Source organism: Triturus cristatus, chromosome 3_1 (assembly GCF_964204655.1).
Source record: "Triturus cristatus chromosome 3_1, aTriCri1.1, whole genome shotgun sequence".
Taxonomy (NCBI): Eukaryota; Metazoa; Chordata; class Amphibia; order Caudata; family Salamandridae; genus Triturus; species Triturus cristatus.
Window position 1 is genome coordinate 874,973,136 of NC_140583.1, and position 23,571 is coordinate 874,996,706.

Genomic DNA, 23,571 nt, shown 5'->3' on the forward strand with positions numbered 1-23,571 from the left:
TTCTGTGTATACGGAGCCACTGTGGAAATTATCATTTTGTGCATACATAGTGTTTGATGTCCTGTAGGTTTGTCTGGGCAAGGTTTATTTTGTCTCATTTTTTTGTGGAAAGAATTCCAATTCGGTACAGGTTAATCCAAAGTTGTGTGATCATTTATTTGCACTCTATTCGTGAGAGTGGGTACAAAGAAAAAGAACAGATGGCACAGTCAACACGTGTTTCGCCCCCTACATGGCCATCCTGCCTGGGGCTTCCTCAGGGCTGTACATGTAGTATGTAATAAAACGAATTTAATAACATTCGGTTAGTGTTGTGAGCATGTAGCAAGAAGGTGAGGAGGACAGGTAGTGCGGGGTTTTTGGGGAAGAGAAGAGGAAAGGGAAGGAAGAAAGATAAAGGTTTAGGAGCGGAAGACGTACAGTTTACAGAGTTGTGTTAGTAAGGACACGAGAAGGAAATTCAGGGTGGGGATAGGTGTGAGTTAGTGGTCGGAAAAAGGTTTGTAAAGGGAAGGCAAGAAGCAAGTGGGAGAAGAACCACGATTTGAAAGGGGATGTGGAGGTCGGGAAAAGGTGGGGTTTAGGATGTTAGGAAAAGTGAAATTTTAGTTAGTCATATACGTATATTCGGACCATATTAGGTGGTATACATGTACATTATAATCGGTGAGTGCACATAGATGTTAGTATAATTACAAAGTTTAAGTTTTTATGAAAGCACGTCATGCCAACGATAAGCACAGGGACACGCGGCCAGGATAGAGCATAGTGGGAATGGGTAATAGAGGGTAAGTAATGGAAGGTTAGCGAGAGAAAAAAACGGGGGAGAGGGGAAATTTCACATATAGTTGTCAGACACATCATTGTTGAGACAGGATTACAATAAAAATGAAATCATATGGTCATTGATAAGTGGGAAGAAAGGCAATGTTGTATACAGCACGATTTTCAAAAGAGCATAAGTAGTGCGCGCGTAGGCAAATCGAGATACAGAAGGATTTGTGAAGGAGCCAGAGCAAACCACGCATTTGAAAGGGAAATTTAAATTGATTTGAACAATTATGAAGGAAATATGGATAGGGTAGCAGTAATCACATTGCGCAAGAAAATTACAATCAGGTAAGAATGTAAAGAAGTAAGAGAGATGCATATTTACATTAATATTTTCGGCATCAGGGGCAGCAAGGTCACAAGAAAATATATATTTTAAGGGAAAAGAAGTCATAATTAGTGAATATCACTTATTAGTCTGAGAGAGGGTAGATTTTGTATCATAGGGGGCCCCTGGCCCATTCTGGCCACACCTGAAGTATGAGACCCTTGTCCTTGCCCTGCCAGCCTGATTTGTAGGCCGTATTGAATTGACCAGTGGGTCTTGTGTTGCTATATAATTACCCTGGGACATCCCTCCCACTTAGCCAGCGTAAAACCCCTGTGTAGGCCCTTCTATTCGACATATAGGCCTTTGTTAAATTGACCATAGCTCTGCCATTTTAGTGTATTGCAGGCTGATGGCAGGTCTGACCCAACTCACATTCAGTTCCTCTTTCTGCGAAGCCTTCTGCTCCAAACTAGTAGCCCCCACCCTACCCGAGTGCTCTGTGCTCGGAATCAAAGTTCAGCATCCCCTTGAGACTTCGACATACAGTAAGCTGCATCCTGGAATGGCACTTGTTTCCTGAGCAGGTTTCCCGCTTGTGTAAGGAAGTGGCAACCGCAGAGCATCAAGTTGAGAGAACTGAGGAGATTTATGCATGTATATGTTTGAGTCGCGTACTATATCTGCTTATATTTTCTGCTTGCTCTGTGAAACTTACGACAAGCGATTGGCTCGAGAAACTGACCTTTTCACCAAGTTCATTGTCAGCATTAAGTGGGTAAATGACGACATGTCTGATGAAATCTGCAGACGAGGCTTTTTGGGTAGCATACGTCGGTAGAAGTTGCGTGCAAAAGGAGCCCAGAAAATAGTATAAATAGGGAGCACCCACAGTCATCGACGGACTACCTCGCTGTCTGTATGTGGGTTACAGACTGCGTAGGGTTTTCCCCAAGAGCAAAGAAGCTCTTGCGTCTGCTTAGCATTATGTTGTATTTGACCCATATGAAATGTCCTGTTATGTTTAACCATTGTTCTCTTTATTTGTTTCTCCTTTTCTGTATTCACATAATGTATTCATTGTAATTGCAGGAATGCTTGCTCTAGAGTTAACGTGAGAGTACCTAGGTGTAACCTGTTTCATCAATTGCACTTATAAATGTGTTCTCTTTCTCTCTGACAGTACAATAGTGCAGATACGGAGGGTATCATGATGAGCTCCTATCTGAATTCTGTATTTTGTATTTTATGCCTTTGTCCTGCAGTTTCTTTGAAGTTGGATCTTCTCATTAAACTGCCATTGTGTTCAGCCTCCAATTCCATGTCTCACATGACTGTTTTCTTCAGTTTTAGAGCAAGCGTTCCCAGGCTCCCATGCTCAAATTAAGGTGCCCCTTTTGTCCCTGACTCACTCTCCTGCTTGGTTCTGTGGTGGCTCCCGGGGCTCTGAGTACCGCCCCTAGCTTCCTTGACTCGTAATAAATCTTCCCTCCAACATTTTGGTGCCGTGACTCGGATTAGCAGTGCCGGCAGACGGGCAGAAACGACTGGGTTCGAGGCGATGCAGACTGTGCACTCGTGTCTCCTTTCTGGCCGAAGCCTTTGAGTACAAGCACTCGGGTGAGTATTATGCTACCTGACGTGAGGAACTTTTGGTAACGGTTCATGTAAGGAGCGCTTGTGAGACTTCTGTGTTTTCTCGGCTCTCAGTGTATCTTTTCCTGTCTGGTTGGTCTCGCTATGGACATTCTTAAACTGGGGAGGCTTGTGTGTGCGGCATGGAATTCTGAGCTGGAGAGTGCGGTTAGGAAGTTGTTGAATTGTTTATTGTATTTCCTTTGCTATATATAGATGTGTGCTATTGTTTTGCTTTGAGTGCCGTAGGAAAGGGCTGCGTCTTGCGTCTTTCACGGGCTCATTTAGCTCCATTTTTTCTTTGGTTTATTACATTTTTTGTATAGAAAACAGACATATGGAGAAAGACAAAAAAAAAATAAAAAGAGAATAAGGGATAAGGGAGAGGCTGTTTATGTCTGCAGTCTACTCAGTATTTTTGGTATAGCTTGCTGTTGTGTCTCTCTGTATATAGTGAAACAGAGCGCCTCTTTATCAGGGGGTGAAGGGATCGGCCTGGTAGAAGGGAAGGAGAGATTCGATTTACTATCGTATTCTTTCAGCAATATGGCGCTCCTCTGATTGGATGCAGTGGAGGCTCTCCTACGTCAGTACACAGTAGGGAAGAGGCTGGATTTTTCTGCCTTCCTAGCTAGTTGGCCACGGGATATCGCCTGATTGATGAGGATTATAAGAGGTTCCCCGGGATGGTTTTTTTGATGTTATGATTAAGTATTTTTGGGTATTTGTGTGTCAGTTTCCCTTTTGTGTGTGCGCCATTGTAATAGGAAGCACGTGTTTTTTTTTGTCCCTCAGTGGGCAAAGTATGCAGTCATTTTATGAAAATAGAAGCCCTAAACGTGCCCGACTTGCTTCTTTCTTGAAACACATGTAGAATTTCAAGACGGTATGACTTCGGGTACTGTTAGATGATGCATACAGAGGTTTACTAAGTGTGACAGTAGCACTTTATTGTGGTTGGTGCTTATATGGGCACTACAGTAAGCGTCACTGGCTGACACAGAAACTGATTTTAGTAAGGCCATATTATTTACGTGCACAGTTATTTGTTATTTTTTCTTTTATAAATATGTTTAATGATCTGCAGATGTGTATTGGATGTATAAGAATATAACGGTTTTGTTAAATTGATGTTGACTGGCCTATATCGATTCTATTAGGGTAAGGCCTGCTAGGTAGGGTTTCCATTGTAACAGAAGAACACTGCCAAATGCAGAAGATTGGTTTGTTAGTGAGATCCAATAACTAGGGAGGAATGTAAATGCTTTATTTTGTACTCCCACATGTATTGATCTGCCACTGATAACTGTAGTGATTTTTGTTTTATTGAAAGTTCTGTGTTTCCTTTTTTATTTTTTTTCTTATTTTTTGCGCCACAATTGTTACAAGTATGTTTAGTGCTGCCTTTTTTCCAAACCATTGACCATTTCCAGTGCTGCTTACATTAACTAGGTGTCACCAAGGGTGGAGGAACAGCATAGGTACACAGATCAAAGAGGCATTAGGGGACGACTTGACCACCCTGCCTCCTCCCTAACTACTAACACATAAGGAGAGAAATATATATATATATATATATATAGATAGTACTAAGAGATACAGATGAGCTATTGTGAACAAGAGTCAGTTGGGATAGTTCTGCACATACTAGATGACAGAATAATAGCGGTACACAATCCTGGCGCACCGACCATTCATGTATTTAGTAAGACCAATAATAACTAGGATTGTAACTGTTTTTATATATTAGAGCTGTTGCCTTTTTTGTGAATAAATAGTATTATATCATTTTCCTAACCCCCTAGCCCCTGACTGACCCATGTGGCTCAGCACCACATTTAATTAGCACAGGTCATTTTCAGATGAGCATCAGGAGGTTGTGTCTGGCGTCTCTCACTTTGTGCCACAAATATTTGTTTATGGGACTGCATCTGGCAGCTCACATTTGTTTTGAATTTTGATCACTTATTTGGTGTAGATTGTATTGTTTGAACGTTTAACAGCGTCTTTTTTTCAACTCTGAGTTTCCAAAAGCGGAGCTACTTTTCTTCCTCACCTTGCATTGTGGTTTCCTATCTTAGGCCTGGCAGTGGCCAACGCCTTTTGACTTCTCTCTCCATATTTGTAATGGGTGTCCTCTGTTCTTCTCCTTTTTCAGCTACATGTGGTGAACTTTAATAGATATGTCTGTCACCTTCTCTCGATTTGCCATTTAGCGTCTCTCCCCTCGCTTATCTGGCTTGTAGGCCTTTTTCCCAGAAGTGACCACAAATACGTCATGTCCTATAGGTCAGAGGCACCTGATAATGTTGTCCTTTTGTGGTCAACAGTGCATTATTAAAAGATCTGCTCCTTAATCCATTTAATGGACTACCCTGCTGCAGTGACCCCTTAGGTCACTGACGCCTGTGTGGTCTCCTTCAGCACCTCTATTTGAGCATTTTTGGCTGAAGCTCTAATTTCTTATTGTGCTTTGAAATGGTCTTTTTCTCTCTCCTCTGCATAGCCCTTGTTCTGAAACATTATTGCAAAGCACTAATGGTTGTCCCTCCTAACTTAACATGTGCATTCCTGGCATTGCAGTAAAGTGTATGTTGCATTTTGAAAGTATTTTCATTGATTTAAAAGATATTTGCACTATATGAGTTCGTTCTTCGCTTCAGAAATGTGTCTTTAAATGCCAAGACTTTGTTAAGACTTCCAGGCTATATATTGAATCTTCCTTAAACAAAGGGGTTCTTCTTTCATATAGATAAGACAGCTATTTTTCCCTATCGTTCACACGTCTATTTTGTCATACTTGTACAGAAGCACCCCCTCAAATTAAACTGCCTTGGTGCAGTGCCCCAGGACCATGAAATTTCACCCTTTCAGTGCCTTTATATGTAATTTGAAATTGTGAATTCTTGCATGATTTATTCTCTCATTTAAGGGTTTGCCTTCTAGATGATTGAGCATCATGAACATCTATTCTTGTGTTACTATTTTTGGCGGATTACAATTGTAGTTTTGAATAGTCTTTCAGGAGCTAACAAACTGATGAATATATTCTCTGCTGTGTTAATGATTTGATGAATAAAAGTGGCACTTCAACGTAAGTCCTTTGCTGTTTAGAAGGGAAATACTTACCATTCATCTCTTATTTTGCTTATGGGCCCTCCTCATCTCTTTCTCTCACAGTGGTACCACAGATGTTATATGTGGGTGTACGTCTTTTGTGCACTACAGTAAGAAGTGATAAGCAGGAACATCTGGGTTCGTGCCAAGCACACCCACTTTAACTGAGACAGGTTCAACTAGAGACCACGCAGCTGGTGCGCGGTGCATCCAGTGAATACTGTGTCTAGCTTCCAAGTAGCTGCCTTCACGATTCTTAATTACGTCTTTTTGTGCACAGTTTTGAAAAGGCTCCCCTATTTTAACTCATTACACACTAAAATAGGTATATTCTGTTCCTTGACAGTGACACCTCACGCTTCTCATTTCGCCTTTCTGGCGTGCTTGCACCCATAGTACAGGATCCTCCCACTTGAATATTCAGTAAAGTGGTAGTAAGAAGGGGAGGAAGGCTTTTTGCATGCACTTTTCGCCACAACACACAGCACCTTTTTGCGTTTTCTGGTTGCTGTTACACCCTAGACTAGTCCCAGCATCAAATGATAGACCTGTCACACAAAAGAAAGAATAACATAATAAGATGAGGTCAAGGACTGCCGTCCCTTACCACCCAGAGCACAATGATAGTAGTTGTAATACCAGGTAACATGGAGCTGTTACTTATGATATTTATGGGTCATGGACCGCAATATTGAAAAACTAAAAAAGCCATCAATATAAGTAATATAGTTACCTGGCAGAAAAGGAGATACTTTCAGTTTCAAATGCATATTAATATCTCTCTATTTGGATGGCCAATTATAGTTCACACTGAAGATTGCACCGAGTGCTGTAGTACTGAGCAACCAAGTACAGAATAATTTACTCCTACCTGCGTTCCACATTCAGCAGCAAGTGAAGCAGGCACAAGCAGTAGCCCATCATGCTAGGGCAGATCCAGTGAGTGCTGCCACAAAGAGCACACAGTTGGGGTTAGTTAATAGGGAAAATTCTGAAATTGTGTCTCATGGCCAAGAAAGTTAGTGACACTTTAGAGATAAAATGATGGAGTTGAATGGATGCTAGATATACCCATGGTTTGACTTCATAGGCACACGTCAAGTGCTGCCAGATCTCCTCAGCCTTTCTTCTTTCCAAGTTGGATAAAATAAGTACCATTGAGTTAGGGGAACAGTAAAGATTTGCTATTTTGCGCCACAATACCATTCTGAGTAAACGTGCGCTTTACAAAAAAAGCCATATTATTTTTAAATGAGCTATATTTTACGTGCAATTAATGACAACACGTGTCTGAATGTTACATGGTGCTGAAGGGTTAACAGATTTTTGAGGCTGCCTTCAGAAGTAGCAGTCCTGGCCGACCACAGATTCTGGGCGTAGAGCCAGGCAGGAAAGGTGCTTCCGGCGTTTGGAAGTGAACATAGGATTTTGTAGAAAGGAAAATGTATGTGTAGAAATATATTTGTGTTTGTGGAAGTGGGGAGGAATAGTTGCCTAGAATCACACAATTTGGTAACGGGTGAAGCCGAGATTGAATACAGTGTTATCAGGTTTCACGTGGAGCAGTTCAGTGAAGGAATATGTATGTGTTTATATACAGATGGGTGAGAGGAAGTGAGGAATAAGTTTTCGGATATGCACAGCTGTGTGCAGCCTTCAACATATGAGACAACTAGAGATTCGTAGGAATAAGATTACCACAGGTAGCCACCACATGCCCCAGTACTAGGAAAATACAAAAGAATAAATAATACGTGCAGATATAGAGTAGATCTTAATGTTAAAGGACTGTATGCAGTACTTAGTATTGCAGTGTTGTCAGAATAAAAGGTGTGAATTTGGAGAGGCCTTCTAAAATTAGAGTTGCAGACTTTAGAGGTGGTTGCATATATTTTGCAGTTCGACCACTACAAGTTTTTATCTTTCTTGAAAGTTTCTATCTTCTGTTTGGGTTCTTCTTTCGCTTTCTTAGTTAATGGATGATTAGAGGTTATTATCATTAGATTCTTCCCTGCGTCTCCAAGAAGAGTATATTGGATTTTCCGTCTTCGGGATGTTTGCTTACATGGGCTCAATGTTATTGTTTTCATCACCTCGTGTCTGGTTCGAAATATGATACAAATAGGAAAATGTATCATTCCACAGGCTCAGGCCTACCACATTTTCCCACACATTTGGATGACAGCTAGACCATGTGTCCATTATGATATAAAAGCAGCAACAACTTTCAGTAATGCCTGAACAGACTGTTTAAGGGTAATGAATTGAGAGAAAGCAAAAATAGTTTATTGCCCATGGATCACTCAGTTTTCACTCACAAATATTACAATGTTCTGACAACAACTTAACGCCCCATATACTTCTCCCTGATCAATGAATATATGTATAGGTCACATCAATTGGGTATCAAAGTGGCATCGAAATTATGTAAGAGGCATGTTTTTGTATAGATTAACACCCGCTGCGAAGTTTCTTTCTACTCAGGTATTTAGGCAGAAGGAGAAGGGTCCGCCCCATCAACCTTGAGTCCAAGGAAGAAGAGGACGGGTGATCGGCTACAACAGAAACAGCACCATCTTCACAAGCAAGAAGAATATTTGAGTAATAGATTACCGTGTAAGGTGATAATGTGCTAAAATGCATTCTCAATGCAGTACATTCACCAGGGACACAGAGGATAGGAGTAAAGAAAAGTAGTAATGTTGTGTTTATATTATGTTTAGGTATTGATCATTTGTAATTATGTGCTACGTATTATCATGTTTTAAGGATACAATGTGTGCAGATTTGATGTGTGTTTTGATATATAGGTGCAATATTTCAGGGTGTTTGAAAATAGGTTTCTGTAGTCTTGTGAATTTACAACAGTTGTATATCTGCACTTAATACAAGGACAAGGGTGCACTTTATTTCATGATTTTGCCCCTAATTAGGTCTGGCGTTGACAATGACCTTTCATGTTTGGTAAAATGTTGTCTCTCCCTCCCTCTCTTGGCTAGCTTCACTGTGAGTGACTTCATTCTGTTCTTTCACAAGGAGCATATTCACACACAGTTGTTTTATCCAGTGCCAGGAACTACTGTGCAATGTGTGATTTTTGAGGCCACAACAGTTTCTGCTTTTGCCAATGTTTGTTATAAAGATGAGGGCCAAGCAGCTCCCGCACCAATGAGGTTTCATGAAAATATTGCCAAGACAAGTTGTGCATTGACAAAGCCAAAAGCTGAACAACAATTTCATTGGCTTTACCAATGCTTGTTTATTTTTATGTTGCAAAGAAATGGTACCTACCTTATTCCAGTAGTTTAGCTAAATGTTTTGCATTCTTTTTGTGAAGCAAATAATTACCAGTCTTGCTTTCAAGCTTCTGCAAATATTTGCATCTAATTGAAGAGCATTCTGAGAGCAGTATACATAGTCTCACATTCCTAAGAAGTGTGTACACATTTTCATACTCTAACGACTGTCAGTAGTGAAGTCTGAGCTCACAACATTAACTTAGAGCACTCACCCTGATAATGAAGCCTTTGCATCAATGAACATTCAGCATTAGCACATGGACACAGATATTGTCTTTTTTGCAGACTGTGCCTTTCCCAGATCCATAGTGTGGTACTGTAAACTGACAGCCAAAGGGATTGTGCTGTAGAGGGTTGAGCCTACTTGTCCCCAGAGACGAAATATGCTTGAAGGCTTGTTGCCCTTGACCTCTAACGGATATGTCCTGGGCGTGGGGCTATGGGAATTCCACATCCCTGGGCACAATTTGAAAACTATGAGTGTTTTGATTACTAAAGGTGTTACTGTGACAGAGACTTTCATCTGGGTTTTCTGTTGGGTCAAGCTGTGGTACAATGTTTTAATTCCTCTTTTGCTTTTAAGATAGTGAACTTCGTTTTAAGGTCTTGTATAGGGATGCCAATATCATTTTTGGGTTCTTTTCTTCATTTGGAGTTCCCTCCTTACCTCTGCTGGACAACACATGCAACACATGCAGTGTGTACCATTAATAACTCAACTATTGCAAGGCCTGTTGCTTCTAGTTCCAATTGTAGAATGTGTTGCACACACCTCCCCCAAGGACTGTGTATCAATTGGTAAAGAATTTGTTGAGGCAGATGTTCAAGAAAGAATACCAAAGGACACTAAATATATTATAAAAGGCATGGGTGGAAGAAAAGGAAGAAGGGAACAGGGGAGGAAGTATGCAAACAGAAAAGGGATATGAATAGGCCCAAATGGAAAGGAATGTTTACCAACCATAATGCTTGCCCCCATGGCCTGTCTTTTTTCATGGTTCAATACTTGTACGATGTGATAGGAGGACCAGACTGTTTTCTTAAAGCTGTATTTCCACTGCCTCAGGACACTTCATTTCCCCACATGAAATGGACTTCATCAACATACCCCCTTACTAAAACTACAAGTACGTGTTGGTTATTGTGTGCATGATCAGCAAGTGAACTAAAGCCTGCCAATTCAAGAACAGCAGTGCACAAACTATTTCCAAATGCCTCCTGAAAGAGTTCATACCGCGCTTTTGAGAACCTATGCTTTTGGGTTCTGAAAATGGACCGGCGTTCATCTCACATGTGATTGAGGGGTTGTGCAAGAGGCAAGGAGCCACACAGAAACTACATATGTTCCACAGAAACTACCAAGTGGGAATGGTATCCCAAGTTCATCCTGAAGGGCTGCACGTGCTACACAGAGGAGAAAGGACGAGTGTGTAAGCGGGCCCCTAGGATACGTCACCTAAAGAACGTCTGGAAACATCGACGCCCCAACCCCTCAGTCTACAAGTTGTGACAACGAGACATCTTTACCTTTTCTTCACTTTGTTTCTTCATATCGAATGTGCCTAAGTAATAAGAAGTGCTTGCAAACCTCTCAAATTACTTGAAGACAGGCACCAACGGTTACTTTTTCTGTTTAAAGGTATCATCTCTGAGGCTCTACATCATTATGCAGCAGACCTTTTTTGGAACATAGTACAGACGCAGCAGAAGATAAGACATTCTTCCAACTAGCCACACGTACCAACGATTGGAACAATGCCTCAAGACTTGCTCAAGCCTTTCAGAACAATTGGAGAAAATGATCATGGATGACCCCCCATTGTTGCTATTATAATGACATTTGTACCACATTGAATAAGTTGCCATTGATAAACACGGGACAGGGGGACAGTTGACAGAGCATGTGTTACAATGTCATACCTGTTTGTCCTAATGTGCAATATCCTCTTCTGTAAACACACACAGTATGTAGCAGTTGCACCTCCTGAGAACTGCATAATTAGCAAAGGGAGAACAAGCATAGAACAGTGAAAGACCTGAAAGGTATGCTGTAAGGATTTTGTTCATATTATGAACAAGAGGAGGGAATGAGAGAGGGTAGATTTTGTATCATAGGGGGCTGCCGCCTGGGGCAGTCCACCCCCACCGCCACCCCCTGGCTACAATTCAAAGCAAGTATTATGCTCCTGCACATTCAAAGATAATCTCAGCACCACAATAAAGCTGGTCTCTAAAATAGGCATTTCATAAGGGTTAAAGGTCATGTGGCGACTTTCTTTGAAGATTTAGGGTAAGTGATCATATGATGTCACTTCCTGTGATGTCATTAAGGTCATAGGGTATGTGATGTCACTTCTGCTACCTCTGGCATTTTGGTAAATCTGTGTCCATGATGATCCTCTTTATCGGATTCTTTTAATGAAGCAGACAAGATAGCTGATGGAGTGGACATACACTTCTTTGCTTTCGTTGAAAATACAATCACTGATTTCTGGTGCATTAGTCTAATTAGTTCAGTGAAAGCACCAGAAGGCTACAACATCCAGAATGCATTAGGCTGTCACACAAACGTCTAGAACTGGGAACAGTGCTTGTAATGACTTGGAGGAACGTGGTCACCCTGCAGCTCAGTAGTGACTAAGCAACAGTACTACCAATACTAAGGACTATTCCTTTAAGTGAATGCCCTAATGAGCTAAAAGCAGTGTGTGTTGCTTTGACACTTTCATAAGAAATATTTTGGGTCAATTATGTGTATATTTATATGTTTACTCCATACTGTGAAGTAATTAGGGCTAAATACAATTTCTAGGGCTTAATTGTTGATGGTGAAACCTACCAGCACCTATTTTTGGGCACTTAATTTTCTTCATCAGATATTTCACAGGAGTAAGATAGGGAAAAACGCACACAGAGGAAAAAAAAGAGAAAGATGGAAAACCCGCCACAAAGGGAGAAAATAGGAACCTGCAAGAGTGAGATAAAGGGGTTTGGATTGTCTAATAGTCGATTAAAGGAGGCACGCTGTAGATTCCAGACTATGTGGCCTTGGTATTAAGTGTACTCTTGCTCGCAGCGGGCTTCAGAGCAGAGCTTTGGGCTCCGGCACTTATTCTTTACAAATTAAGCACTGACAATTTCATAGCATACTCGTCTTTGCTGGTGCATTAACTTCTTGATTTTAAGGAAGCGATTAAACCTGATACAAACCAAATGTATTTTAATACATCCAAAGAAAGCAGTATACAATAGAATTTATATAAAAAAAACTACATACATCATATACAGTATTGCAGATACACAGTCGTGCAATATAAAGTAATGCATTTACAAAAGACTGATGCAAATGCTTGCTGTCATCATGGTGCGGTGTCTAATCCACATAACCTGCTGCACATAAATTAGACAGGCAAAACAAACTTTCATTGGGAGGTAACAGCATCACAATTCTGTTTTGTATGACCACATTCTCTATGATTGAATGGTGAGGAATTTCCGAAAAAGGAAAAAATCTGGCATTTTCTGCTATGGTGCCAAAAGCTGGTGGAATTAAACTGCCTGCAAATGTCTCTAAGATCATGGCACCCTAAAATATCACTGCATATTTGTCCCCAGAACATTTGATGCACCGGTACCAAAAGTTAATTCGTATACCTTCACTTTGTTTTTTAATTGAAATCAGATTGTTTAAAGGTCCGGGGAAAAGCAGTGCAGTATAGGAATTCAGTAAGGAGAGGATTTACAATGGGGAATAACATATTTATGTCCCTAAGAGCATTACTCGCCTTTATTAACAGTACTGTTCTTCGGTTGACAGCTAAAGGCACATATTTGTTGAGCATTGGGTACAGATTTAACGTCACTGAAACAAGACAATGAAAGTGATGAGTCTCAATTACATCTTTACAATAGGTACCCATAGCCATATTTGTTTTTCTCTCTCAATTATGCGCCCTCCCTCCCCGAAGGACAGTTTACACATATCAAAGTTGAGATAACAAACCCTGAGAAGTGTTTATTCACAAAGTGAATCATAATGTACAGTTTTCAGTTAAGTACCCCTATATACAGTAACATCATATGCAATGCACACATTGTTTAAAATCCTTCAATTTTGCAAAACAAATTAAAGGGGTCCTCCTGTGTTCAAAGTACTGTCGAATCCTCCTCAGTTATCTGTAGAGAAAATATCAGAGAGTTACCAATTCGATTCTGGAAATATTCTATTAAGAAAAAGAGACTTTCTAGTATTACACCAGTAGCAACTAGGGAATACCTGGTACAGAGAAGAATCAGCTATCAAGAAAAGTGGTAGGAAGATTTTAATTGTGCTTTTATAAAAACAGATTCGATCATCTGTTTTATTTCTGTTTTGGGATATTTTATTTGTTATTATTTTTTCTGCTATCCGTATTATGATTACAGTTTTAGAGAACCAAATGTTCAAATGTCTTCTCTTGGGTGAAATATTTCGAGTGACCGATTCATTCTTTGGGTACTTAACTGGAAGCTTGATTTGAGGGCATAACATTTATTATAGGGATCGAGGGATTATTATGAGTGTGTGTTCTCACTGTAATTATCCAAGGAGAGCTGCAGGAGAGAGACATTGATGGATGACTTCTTTGCATATTTCTTTTGTTTTTCTGTGTATACGGAGCCACTGTGGAAATTATCATTTTGTGCATACATAGTGTTTGATGTCCTGTAGGTTTGTCTGGGCAAGGTTTATTTTGTCTTATTTTTTTGTGGAAAGAATTCCAATTCGGTACAGGTTAATCCAAAGTTGTGTGATCATTTATTTGCACTCTATTCGTGAGAGTGGGTACAAAGAAAAAGAACAGATGGCACAGTCAACACGTGTTTCGCCCCCTACATGGCCATCCTGCCTGGGGCTTCCTCAGGGCTGTACATGTAGTATGTAATAAAACAAATTTAATAACATCCGGTTAGTGTTGTGAGCATGTAGCAAGAAGGTGAGGAGGACAGGTAGTGCGGGGTTTTTGGGGAAGAGAAGAGGAAAGGGAAGGAAGAAAGATAAAGGTTTAGGAGCGGAAGACGTACAGTTTACAGAGTTGTGTTAAAAAGGACACGAGAAGGAAATTCAGGGTGGGGGTAGGTGTGAGTTAGTGGTCGGAAAAAGGTTTGTAAAGGGAAGGCAAGAAGCAAGTGCGAGAAGAACCACGATTTGAAAGGGGATGTGGAGGTCGGGAAAAGGTGGGGTTTAGGATGTTAGGAAAAGTGAAATTTTAGTTAGTCATATACGTATATTCGGATCATATTAGGTGGTATACATGTACATTATAATCGGTGAGTGCACATAGATGTTAGTATAATTACAAAGTTTAAGTTTTTATGAAAGCACGTCATGCCAACGATAAGCACAGGGTCACGCGGTCAGGATAGAGCATAGTGGGAATGGGTAATAGAGGGTAAGTAATGGAAGGTTAGCGAGAGAAAAAAACGGGGGAGAGGGGAAATTTCACATATAGTTGTTAGACACATCATTGTTGAGACAGGATTAAAATAAAAATGAAATCATATGGTCATTGATAAGTGGGAAGAAAGGCAATGTTGTATACAGCACGATTTTCAAAAGAGCATAAGTAGTGCGCGCGTAGGCAAATCGAGATACAGAAGGATTCGTGAAGGAGCCAGAGCAAACCACGCATTTGAAAGGGTAATTTAAATTGATTTGAACAATTATGAAGGAAATATGGATAGGGTAGCAGTAATCACATTGCGCAAGAAAATTACAATCAGGTAAGAATGTAAAGAAGTAAGAGAGATGCATATTTACATTAATATTTTCGGCATCAGGGGCAGCAAGGTCACGAGAAAATATATATTTTAAGGGAAAAGAAGTCATAATTAGTGAATATCACTTATTAGTCTGAGAGAGGGTAGATTTTGTATCATAGGGGGCCCCTGGCCCATTCTGGCCACACCTGAAGTATGAGACCCTTGTCCTTGCCCTGCCAGCCTGATTTGTAGGCCGTATTGAATTGACCAGTGGGTCCTGTGTTGCTATATAATTACCCTGGGACATCCCTCCCACTTAGCCAGCGTAAAACCCCTGTGTAGGCCCTTCTATTCGACATATAGGCCTTTGTTAAATTGACCATAGCTCTGCCATTTTAGTGTATTGCAGGCTGATGGCAGGTCTGACCCAACTCACATTCAGTTCCTCTTTCTGCGAAGCCTTCTGCTCCAAACTAGTTGCCCCCACCCTACCCGAGTGCTCTGTGCTCGGAATCAAAGTTCAGCATCCCCTTGAGACTTCGACATACAGTAAGCTGCATCCTGGAATGGCACTTGTTTCCTGAGCAGGTTTCCCGCTTGTGTAAGGAAGTGGCAACCGCAGAGCGTCAAGTTGAGAGAACTGAGGAGATTTATGCATGTATATGTTTGAGTCGCGTACAATATCTGCTTATATTTTCTGCTTGCTCTGTGAAACTTACGACAAGCGATTGGCTCGAGAAACTGACCTTTTCACCTAGTTCATTGTCAGCATTAAGTGGGTAAATGACGACATGTCTGATGAAATCTGCAGACGAGGCTTTTTGGGTAGCATACGTAGGTAGAAGTTGCGTGCAAAAGGAGCCCAGAAAATAGTATAAATAGGGAGCACCCACAGTCATCGACGGACTACCTCGCTGTCTGTATGTGGGTTACAGACTGCGTAGGGTTTTCCCCAAGAGCAAAGAAGCTCTTGCGTCCGCTTAGCATTATGTTGTATTTGACCCATATGAAATGTCCTGTTATGTTTAACCATTGTTCTCTTTATTTGTTTCTCCTTTTCTGTATTCACATAATGTATTCATTGTAATTGCAGGAATGCTTGCTCTAGAGTTAACGTGAGAGTACCTAGGTGTAACCTGTTTCATCAATTGCACTTATAAATGTGTTCTCTTTCTCGCTGACAATACAATAGTGCAGATACGGAGGGTATCATGATGAGCTCCTATCTGAATTCTGTATTTTGTATTTTATGCCTTTGTCCTGCAGTTTCTTTGAAGTTGCATCTTCTCATTAAACTGCCATTGTGTTCAGCCTCCAATTCCATGTCTCACATGACTGTTTTCTTCAGTTTTAGAGCAAGCGTTCCCAGGCTCCCCTGCTCAAATTAAGGTGCCCCTTTTGTCCCTGACTCACTCTCCTGCTTGGTTCTGTGGTGGCTCCCGGGGCTCTGAGTACCGCCCCTAGCTTCCTTGACTCGTAATAAATCTTCCCTCCAACAAGTCGGTCAACAACGAGGTGAATCTAAGGCGTGATACGGGTAGTCAAATTCAATGAAGAGGTGAGTGTACAGGTCAATAGATTTTACAAGTTTAGAGGTGATCTTATGCTCGTGTTGAGGCGACGGTGGTTACTGGGTATGGTCATGCGTGATAACAATGAAAGTGGTTGTGACTCCAGCCTGAAGTCGGCATAAAGGCAAGAGCGGTCTCAAATTAATTAACGTATTGCTTCCAAAATAAGAGGAAGCGGCAGTGAGAGATAGAGACGGAGGTGCTCATAAAATTTCAATCTACGGCGCAAGCGACTATATTGTGAGGAAGTAAAATGAATGTCTAAACACTCATTAATGGTTTAAAGCAAGAAGGAAGGTGCTAGACTGTGCAGTGCACTACTAACAACTAATTTGGGCAGTGTCGCAGAGGTATCATGTTTTGGTCAGACAGGCGCTTACCGGGTAGTTCCGTATTTAGTATTTTCAGCGATGTAATTGGTTACAATACCAAAGGGATTCTAAAGGGGAAGAAGATCAGCAGAGAATAACTATCTTAACGGGTAGCTTAAAGTGTATCAGGGCGGTGATGTTAAGGTCGTGGTTGTGCTTACCTCTAATCTTGGCTAATGCCTGGTTCGATTGATGTGTTCGGCTTCACGTAGGTGTAATCCCCGAACATCAGGCGGCCATTAAAGGCCATGTGGAATGACTTCCGGGTTGTAAACCGGAAGGAGCAAGGTTAGTGCGAATAAGCGCCATTTTGGAACGGGGAATAATTCTAGTATAGAAATAGAAAGGACGGATTGTATCAGTTTGGAGAAGGTTGATGTGTTTAAAAACAAGGAACCTGTTACGGTGTGGAAAAATAGATTCAAAAGGTACGCAAGTGTTTCTATAGGAGCAGCATATCAGGGCATGTGAGATTTAAGTGGACCATATCGGATGGTTAGATTGAGAAATCAAAAGGTAATAAAGGATGACAAATGGTCCGATCTATGATTGCAGTACATGGAATATAATGCTTGTCATTCCAGATTGCCAGATCTTACTGATTCCCAAGGTGGATGGGAAAGGTTGTAGTGATACAGTAAGGGATAAGTGGCGAGGGAGGAGAATTAATACAGTGGAATGAATTTAGAGAACATTTATAGATAGTTAGTCATCTCCTAGCCACACATGCATTTCTGCATTTTTATTGAGTCCCAGATCAGTTGTTTTATAGTTAAGGATCAATTCACTTTCGCGTCTTCGTAATTTTAGCTCGCGGTTTCCCCCTCTCCTGGTTTGATGAACAATCTCCAGACCGAAAAAGAGGAAATCCTTTTTGTGTTGGTGTTTGTCCTCAAAATGTTCTGTTAATGGGTGACCAGAGGTGTGTTTTTGGATATTGCGATAATGTTCCTGAATCCGGGTACGCAGGGGTCAGATCGTGCTGCCAATGTACGGAAGGTTGCCAAGGGCAGATGATCACATAGATGCAAAATTTGCTGTTGCAATCAATCCATTCTTTTATGATGAATTCCTTTCCTTGTGTCATTGGTATTTTCGTCATTTTGTTACGGCTCAATTTGCAAACGCTGCAATTTTTACATGTGTGGTATCCTGGTGGTCTGTCCAGAAATGTAGTGACTATGTTCCGTTTGTCTTCGAATTCAGACTTGCACAAGATGTCTTTCAGATTGGGAGCACGTCTGAATGTTATTTCTGGGTATGTTTTGAGATCTTCAGTTAGGTTAGCTGTTTGTTGTAACAGGTGCCAATGTCTTTTGAGGCTTTGTCTTATTTGGTGATGGCCATTGTTGTAGTCTGTGATAAAACGCATCACTGAGTTATTCTTTTTTTCTTTTCTATTTTCTAGGAGCATCTGTTTGCGTTCTATTTTGGCCACTGTAGTCATGGTGTTTTTGAGTGTCGATTGTTCATATCCTCTCCTCAGCATGTGGCAACTTCCCCAGACGTGAGTGGGCATTCTCCTAAAGATATTCCACTCCCCTCTGGTAATAATGATTCTATCGTACTGTCTCAAAATGTACATTCCATTGAGACATTGATTGATTCATCCCCAATTGTTTTAACTACACTTCCTAGCCAAACTGCCGAGCCAGTTGTTTCTAATGGGTCATTATTACAAGCCAGCAAGTCCCCATCCCACAAGGCTAATCCATCTAGGCAATTCAAATCCACGGGCCCATTGCCCAACAAACGGAGAAAGATAGATTCTGATTTGTCAAGGAATAGAAAAACAAAACGTAGCCACAATTCTGGTGTGGCACCCATTGACAAAGACCTTACACATTGTACTGTTAATTTATCTTCTCCTGGTAAGCCTACATCTTGTTTTTTAAACGACATAAATATTAAAGAGGTAATGGGTAATATAGACCAGATACTGAAATCTCTTTTGACACCCGTTGTTGAGAGTTTAAAAACAATTGAAAAAAGGTTGGAGAAAGTGGAACTCCTAATGAGTAGCAAAATGGAACTAACTGCGGGTTCTTGTAAATTACATACAGCGCCTCTTGGTGGTCTAGGTTCTGTTGAAGCACCCCATACTGCTCCTCTTAGTGAGACTAATTCTCAAATCCACCCGAGTACCAGCAAGAAAACCTGCACTAATGCAGGTGGAACTATAATTCCCAACCCAATGCAACCCATTATTACAAATAATACCAGTGATCATTTGGGAGCTGATGTTCTGCCACAAAAAGGCCAAACGAACGACAGGAAAGGTTATAAGTTAGCTCCCATCACTAAACCACGTGGAGCGTCTTTTATTAAGCTGCCACCAGAAGCTGTCCCCCTTGTGGCAGTCCTTGCGGGTGTTCCTACTCTAAAAGATGGCATAACAGAAGGATATCTTCAGCTAAAAAACAAGGTGATTCACTGGCTCGCCCAAAACCGCCCTCTTCCCTCATATATTAATGGGGAAATTTTACATGTTCGGCGTTTACCCTGGCTGGGAAACACACAAAAAAATATAGATGGGGATATCATTTTAATTAACTTTAGGGACCCTAGAGCTGTCAGTCATATCCTTAATTGGCACACTAATTACACGAGGTCTTTTATCACTACTTGGGAACTAACCTATTTCTATCCTAGAAATGAGATAGTTCCCAATATTAACATTGGGGCTCCACTTTCTAATCAATCCAACCCTCCTATTCCGCTTAGCAATCGGTATGAGGTATTAGCAAACCTCGAAGACGTGGACTGACTTAATAGCCCTAAGGCTTCCCCTATGGTCCTTGGAAAGCCATCTTCTGATACACTTTCAGCTTCAAATGATCTAAGCAAGCCAGTATCACAAGCAAGCACAGATACTTCCAACGGCTATTTCCCTGCCCCAGACATTTTACCATCGGTTGACAGTTTGGTTGGTACTAAGGCTATCATGGGGAACTTATTCTCCTGGAATATTGCTGGTTTGTCCTCTAAATTGGATTCTGAGGATTGGATATTTTTTGTTAACCGTTTTGACTCGTGCATATTCCAGGAGACTTGGCTATGTGAACCACTTTTTGTACAGGGATATTTGAATTACTCGGTGCCTGCATTAAAAGGACTAAGGGGAAGACCAATGGGGGGATTAACTATATGGGTTCGTCAGAATTTAAAATGATCTATTAAAGTCGTAGAAACTAATAGTCGAGATATCCAACTAATTAAATTGAACCTAGAAAACCTAGGTATGTTGGATATTTACAACATCTATCTTCGAAGTACTAGTGGGGGGAGCTCAGAGACTCTAGCAGCCTTGAGCAGTCTCCTAGATACCCACTCTTCAAACAATAATATTGTCATTGTGGGCGACTTTAATAGAACATTTGAGCCACTAGTTAATGAAGACAATCTTTTTGGAGAGGAAGAGGATTGTCAATGGGGAGTCCCAAAATTAGAGCTTAATGTGGTTGTGCGCTGGACCAATGATGTCATTGCCCTAAATTCCCTCTGCTACGAGAAGGGCTTAAGAGCTCTGAATGGAAGGACTAGTAGTGATAGGAATGGGGCTAGTACATTTGATAATGGGCGTTTTAATAGCCGAATTGACTACGTTTTATGTAGCCTTAGATTGTGGTCCTCGATATGCGACATGGAGGTTGTAGGGAGAATCGAGAGTGATCATAATCCCTTGTGTACAACACACAAATGGTGGCCCCCTACCAACCGGCCCGTTGGCTCTTCTGAGTTAGTTCCTCCTCCGATCGTTCTGACCAACGATCTACGTAGACTAAAGTGGGAAAAGATAGCAACTAATCACCAAGTCATTGCTGATATATCTGATCAGGTTGATCAAGCAATACTGGCAATTGAGCTTTCTAGCTCACTCGATACTGGTTTAGACAAGGTAGAAGGAATACATAATACTCTCTTCTGCACAATTAAAGATTACTTTCTTAAACCGGCAAAAAAGAATGGAGCTAGAGCCCCTAAGCCCGCCAAGTGGTATAACAAACAGTGTAGAGAAGCACGCCTAACCTTGGGTAACGCCATTAAGGGCGGCCAACCCTCAGTAATCCAATCAGCTAGAAGGGATTACAAAATTAGCATATCCAAGGCTAAGAAAGTATGGAACGAACACCATTGGTCTGAGCTAAAGGTAGCCAGTAACAAAAGGGACTCTCGGTTGTTTTGGCACATTGTTAGGTGGGGAAAATCTGGTTTTTCAGAGACCCCATACAATAATGTGCCTGAGGAAGATTGGGTAGCATTCTTCAGAGAGCAGTATGCTGACCCAAATAGTTTCACTCCGGGGCTAGAAAATAGAGCAGAACAACACCTGGAAACTTTTTTTAGTATCCCTGAGATTACGAAGGCCCTTGGCTCAGTGGCATGTGGACGTGCTCCTGGCCTCGATGGAGTCCCAGCGGATTTATTTATTAATGACAAAGAACGCTGGAGTAAGTACATCCATCTCCTTTTGAATGCCATTGCTCTGGGCGCATCGGTACCCACATCCTGGCAGGGTGCAGTAATTATACCTATTTTTAAGAAAGGCGATCGGTCCAAGCCGGGTAACTATAGGCCAATAAGCCTCATAGATACCATCCAAAAAGTTGTGGGACGCGTGATCGTCAATAGGCTCCTGGATTGGGCGGAGGAGTTTAATGCTCTTTCACCGTTTCAGGCAGGTTTCCGTCGCTCTACTAGTACGGTAGATCAGGTCTTCCGATTTACACTGTTACAATGGAAGACCGTAGTGCTGGGCGAGGGAAGTTTGTACGCGGCCTTTGTTGACCTAAGGGCTGCTTTTGATCTTGTCCCTCGTTCTATGCTATGGTCGGTCCTTAAGAAGCAGGGAGTTCCAAACGAATTATTATCCCTCATAATGAGACTCCACGAATCTAATTATGCTAGAATTCAGTGGGGGGGGATGGGCTCGGTAACTGCGGACTTTCCTGTTGAAAGGGGAGTTCGTCAGGGTTGTTCGATGGCTCCCGTGCTCTTCACACTGTATATTAACGATGTAGTAGGCCGTATGATTTCAGCATAAGTGGATGCCCCTTTTTTAGCAGGGATTAAAATCCCTATTTTAATGTTTGCAGATGACACGCTCATCCTATCAAACTCCTAACGGTCTACAGCATGCCTTGTCCATTTTTGATCAATTTTGTGGGGAGTATGGCCTAGAGGTTAACACTGCCAAAACTAAACTTATGATTTTTAACCCCCACCGAAGTTTCAAATCTAAAATTACTTTGAATAATCGCCCGCTAGAGGTAGTGAAAACTTTCACATACCTATCCATACATATATCTAAAGATAAGAGCTGGCGGCATCATATTGATCTTGCAACACTTAGAAATAGGCAATTATCTGGAGCTATCTGCACAGAGCACAGAAAATCTTTAACCAAACCTGTTAAACCCGCGCTGCAGATTTACGAAGCAAAGGCTATTGGCTCTGCGCTTTACGGCGCCGAGCTTTGGGGCTTTGAAAAGGTGGCTGCACTCCAATCCTCGGAGAATAAATTTCTCAGGGCTATAACTGGTGATCCCAAAAGCACCCCACTATTGCCCCTAAAATATGATTTGGGTAGAAGAGCAGTCACAGATCTAGTTAAATTACGCCCGATTATTTATTGGCATAGGCTTTGGACTACTCCTGTACTTAATCATTATGCCGAGGGTTTTTTAGACATCATAAGATCTGATGTATACCACAAAATTGGTTGGTTGAAATCACTAAAGATATCCCTTATTGAGCTTGGTATGCTCCCACTCTGGGAAGACCCTACGAGAGCAATCTTCCCGTCTAAAAGTACTTTAAAGAGCGCTTACTGGGAGATGGTTGCCTCCCGACATTGGAGAAGCTCTAGCGCTGGTTCAATGTCTGGTGAATTCTTGGAGGCTAAAATGTATCCCTGTTTAGAACCTTATTGGGATACTATAACCAGGCCAGGTGATAGGAAACTCCTCTTCCAACTTCGTGCAGGTGCACTCCCTCTTAAATTTTTGACAGCTAAGTGGGAAGGTGGATCTTGTGCCACCTGCCCTGCTTGTGGCATTACCAAAGAAACTATTGGTCACTTTTTATTTTCTTGTAAACCCTATGCGGTACGAAGGCGTATCTGGCTGTCCCCAATGTGTAAAAATTTTGGGACAGATAGTAGCACCGTGGCTTTGCGCATCATATGCACCAGCACCTTGACATGGGTTTCAGTAGCCACCGCAAAGTATTTAGGTTGGGCGTGGTCAATCAGAAGGAGATTGCTAGTTATTTAACTACTCTCTTAATTACGACAGAGACTGCTAGCTATTTGACTATTCTCTGCCATGTTTTAATTCGTTTTTTATCTGTGTGCCATTTTTTAGATTATTTTAACTTATGTATTTTAACATTTTTCTCCTTACCGATACAAATAGAACAGTACACGTATACAGGATTAATAATCTGTGTTAAAAATCTTCTTGAAGTGTGCTTTGCACTTTGTTGCCAATGATTGAAATTTAATTTTGTTTTAAAAATTGTTGTATGTATTTGTTTTATATTGTATTTTGTTTCTTGCTTTTATGAATGAAATTCGAATAAAGCATACTTTGATTGATTGATTGATTGATTATAATGCTTGTCATTCCAGATTGCCAGATCTTACTGATTCCCAAGGTGGATGGGAAAGGTTGTAGTGATACAGTAAGGGATAAGTGGCGAGGGAGGAGAATTAATACAGTGGAATGAATTTAGAG

At 41.2% G+C, this 23,571-nt stretch overlaps 1 protein-coding gene across 1 annotated transcript in view; it reads right to left on the reverse strand.

The window, feature by feature from the left end:
* Positions 1-12,353: 12,353 nt before the first annotated feature.
* Positions 12,354-23,571, reverse strand: part of LOC146861224 (uncharacterized) — a 213,613-nt gene continuing 202,395 nt past the window's right edge. Inside the window, exon 37 of the mRNA XM_085645359.1 lies at positions 12,354-13,326. Within this exon, the coding sequence (XP_085501485.1) occupies positions 13,319-13,326 (8 nt within the window). The 3' untranslated portion in view covers positions 12,354-13,318. The remainder of the gene's footprint in view (positions 13,327-23,571) is intronic.